This window comes from Palaemon carinicauda, chromosome 7 (genome assembly GCF_036898095.1).
Source record: "Palaemon carinicauda isolate YSFRI2023 chromosome 7, ASM3689809v2, whole genome shotgun sequence".
Lineage (NCBI taxonomy): Eukaryota > Metazoa > Arthropoda > Malacostraca > Decapoda > Palaemonidae > Palaemon > Palaemon carinicauda.
This window is the reverse complement of record NC_090731.1, coordinates 90,855,656-90,859,396: the sequence shown is the minus strand read 5'-3', so window position 1 is coordinate 90,859,396 and position 3,741 is coordinate 90,855,656. Positions and strand designations below refer to the sequence as shown.

General features: G+C 29.9%; 1 protein-coding gene across 5 annotated transcripts in view; it reads left to right on the top strand.

Annotated features, from left to right (window-relative positions):
• Positions 1-2,992, top strand: part of aay (phosphoserine phosphatase) — a 41,762-nt gene extending 38,770 nt beyond the window's left edge. For 4 of the 5 annotated variants that reach the window (XM_068376791.1, XM_068376793.1, XM_068376795.1 and 1 more), the window contains 3 exons: positions 1-103; positions 221-382; positions 1,591-2,992. The exon at positions 1-103 is cut by the window's left edge and continues 43 nt beyond it. In XM_068376791.1, the coding sequence (XP_068232892.1) occupies positions 1-103; positions 221-382; positions 1,591-1,691 (366 nt within the window). In that variant the 3' untranslated portion in view covers positions 1,692-2,992. The remainder of the gene's footprint in view (positions 104-220; positions 383-1,590) is intronic. The other variant, XM_068376794.1, reaches the window with a different exon arrangement.
• Positions 2,993-3,741: the final 749 nt, after the last annotated feature.

Sequence of the window (3,741 nt, the reverse complement as noted above, 5' to 3'; positions counted from 1 at the left end):
CTGGTATCAGGGGGATTTCGATCCCTCATCGCCCCCGTGGCCAAGATGCTGAATATTCCTCTGGAAAACATCTTCGCCAACCGACTGAAATTCTTTTACGATGGTTTGTATTTTCATTTACTTTACTACTCGAGTACTTCAATACAATTATTTCACATTTTTGCTGTATACACGATGACAATACCTGGAATTATTATACCTTTTATTTTAAATCCGGTAGGAGAATATGCCGGGTTTGACGAGGCCCAGCTGACGAGCAGATCAGGTGGCAAGGCCGAGGTTATAGCCTGGCTCAAGAAACGAGAGGGATATTCCAGTGTTGTCATGATTGGCGATGGAGCAACGGACATGGAAGCTTGTCCTCCTGCGGACGCCTTCATAGGTAAATATATTGTGTTGCATCTCTGTAGACTAAGGCCCACTTCACACTAGTAGATCAACGTGTATTGCTATGCATGCAGTTCCAGTGTAGTGGCCTATAGGAACTACGAGGCCACTGAGGGAAAATCCTCTTGTGTGAAGACATGCCTCCTCACGAGCGGAAATATTTCCGTACGGGAGAAAAAAAATTGCTTTAGTGAAATGAGGCTAAAGCTGTTTATTGTTTGGTAGCAATGACAAAATGCTGATAAGTACCTGGACTCCAAAGTCTTTCACTCAGCATACGTGAGACGAAGTAGGCGATCCTCGCTGCACATAAAACGACGAATTTTATTAACAACCTAAAATATATGTTAGATAAAAGCAATAATATCTATCAGGAATATTTTCAGGTAATATTTATTCTTTTTAAAGATATCAAGATCCTATTTTCATATGTTTTGTTTCCATTTCAGCTTTATAATGGATAAGAATAATAGAATGAGGGTGTAACAATTTTTATTCCTCAAAAAAAGAGATAAAAAAAGTACAGGTAACAAATTATAAGAGTAATTTTGGACATTTGGGACAACAGCCTTATGAATTAGGGTAACATGAAATTCTCCATTTTTATAGAATTCCTACAATCAACTTCATAATCAAAATATCTTGTAATCCTTTGGTATAATTACACTAACATTAATCTTTGTTTGTGATTTATGTTTAAAGGTTAAATATCTTTGTTTATGTTACATAATTTATAGAATAACTCTTGAAGAGATTAACTGATCAAGTTGGCGAAAATTACCTTGAATAAACCAAAATCACAGAGTCATTTGACCTTTACTTGGAATGTCAGTGAACTCTTCATCATAGGGAATATTATTTCAAGAGCCTCAAAATTGCACAATGATATATATACAGTATATTTAAAAAATCAAGAATTCGTTCCTCATGCAAATATAAAGAGTTTTTAGCGGAAAGAAAAAAAAATATTTCAAAATAACGTATTCCATGAATCATGTTAGATTCCTGGCTCGTTTACACGAATTCTTAATTTCCTTTTTTTTTTTTTTTTTTTCTTTCAAGAGATTTTTTATGACATTTGCAGAAGCAACAAACATGATTGTTATTTTCTTTCTTCATATTAGAGAAATGCACTGTAGTCCATCTCCATCACAAATACTCATGTTAGATTTGATTCAAATATAATCCTTTCTTTTCTCACAGGTTTTGGTGGCAACATAGTAAGAGAATCAGTCCAGAAAGCGGCTACTTGGTATGTTCATGATTATGCGACTTTAATTGATGAATTAGAAAGAGAAGATTAGGGGTGATATTAGGGTGTGTGTCTGTGTATTCTCTCTTTTTGGAAGATCTCTGTGCTAGGCAGGGATTTGGCGTAATGCAGGAACAGTAGTCTGGTGTGCCCCTACTGTTCGATATTATGCGTTGTTCCTATGTTAGTCACTTGATTATTGTAAAGTGCAGCATAAGTCTTCCGGTAAGTGGAGCTGTTGGTGACCAATAATGTTGTTCCTGATAAAATTTTTAATATTTTTTTGTTGGAAATCTGAACTGAAGTCGAAGTCGAAGTCGTAGTTTTCTTTGGCTTTCATCCATTGCGGCTTAATTTCTTCATTCTTGGTGATAAAAATGATCATACTCGTATTAATACATCGTGATTCTCATGTAATAGAAAAATCCAAGTTTGTAGTAAACTATGTAACTAAGTGTTTATTTTTAGATTGCTGTTTGTAACTTCATGACAAAGTGTATAATCTCATAGTAGTGCGTATAAAGTGAGTGAAAAGTAACTCTGTGACTATTGTATTGCATTTTAATAAGAAGTGTTATGTTATGTAAAAGTGACCTTTAATAACTGGCTGTGTGTAATCGTAGTAGTTTCAACAGTGTTGTTGTGAACAATGTGAAACTGTGTTTAATCCATTAGGTGTATGCAGTGGAAAATTCGTTAAAGCTCTCTAATTTCATCCAGCCCTATCCTTGTGGAGGCTGGCTATACATGAGCAAACTGTGATTTAGTAAGTTATGTATTGTAATGGTTTAAAAATGTTACCTTATGTGTAACACCTCTGAAACATGTCTTTAGTTTTCCCTCCCACAAAATGGAGGTTGGCTCAGAGTTGACGTTTTCTGTACAAATTTTTTCTTAATGATTTTCATTTTATAAGAGTTATGAATACAGCATACACATTATATTATTTTAATAGGAATGGGAGGGCTTATCCAAAATGTCCTCAAGGCAAAATACCACAATGCAAGAAATCTTCCCAATAATCAACTTTATACAATTACTTGTAATATGTGCCTATTGACCAAGTGATTTATATAAGGTAGCATAAATTGATGTAAATGAATAACATTATATTTTCATAAGTAGTATTTTTATCAGAAAAAAGAAACATTGCACCTCTATGGAAATATAACACATAATTAAAAAAAGACTCCTGTAGTTCTTTATATTAGTTTCACAATAAACTCTTATTATGGGTGAATGTTCTAAGTGTTATTGTGCTTTTGGAGCACAATCATTACTGTACTATATATCTATCTGAAAAAAAGTATAGAATATATCTATCTATCATCTATCTATCTATCTATCTATCTATCTATCTATATATATATATATATATATATATATATATATATATATATATATATATATATATATATATATATATATATATATATATATATATATATATATAATATATATATATATATATATATATATATATATATATATATATATATATATATATATATATATATATATATATATATATATATATATATATATATATATATATATATATATATATATATATATATATATATATATATATATATATATATATATATATATATATATATATATATATATATATATATATATATATATATATATATATATTATTATTATTACACCTGATGTATTTATTTCTAGAAATCAGCTATGAATGAAAAAGTTTTGAACTTTATTCTTACTTGAATGAAGTCTTAATCAGTAACAAATAATGAATAAACGTTTATGTACAATATGCCAAATAGTATCCTGAACAGATGAAATTTACTTATAGGTTAATACCTCAAGTGAATTTTTATACCCTTCTCTTATTATATAATTGTTTATACAATTAACTGTGAAAGATTTATTTTTTGTAGTTCCCTTCCATAAAAGGTATTGTAAATGATAACTTGAACAGCATTTCACTTTTTAGAATATAAGCAATCAAATGAAAAATCTGATTTTTGTAAGAAATTCATACTAAGGTCATATTAGTAGCTTGATATCATGTCTAAACTCTGTTATTGTAAAACATAAAGGAAAAATTTAGTTTTTGGAGATGAATATTT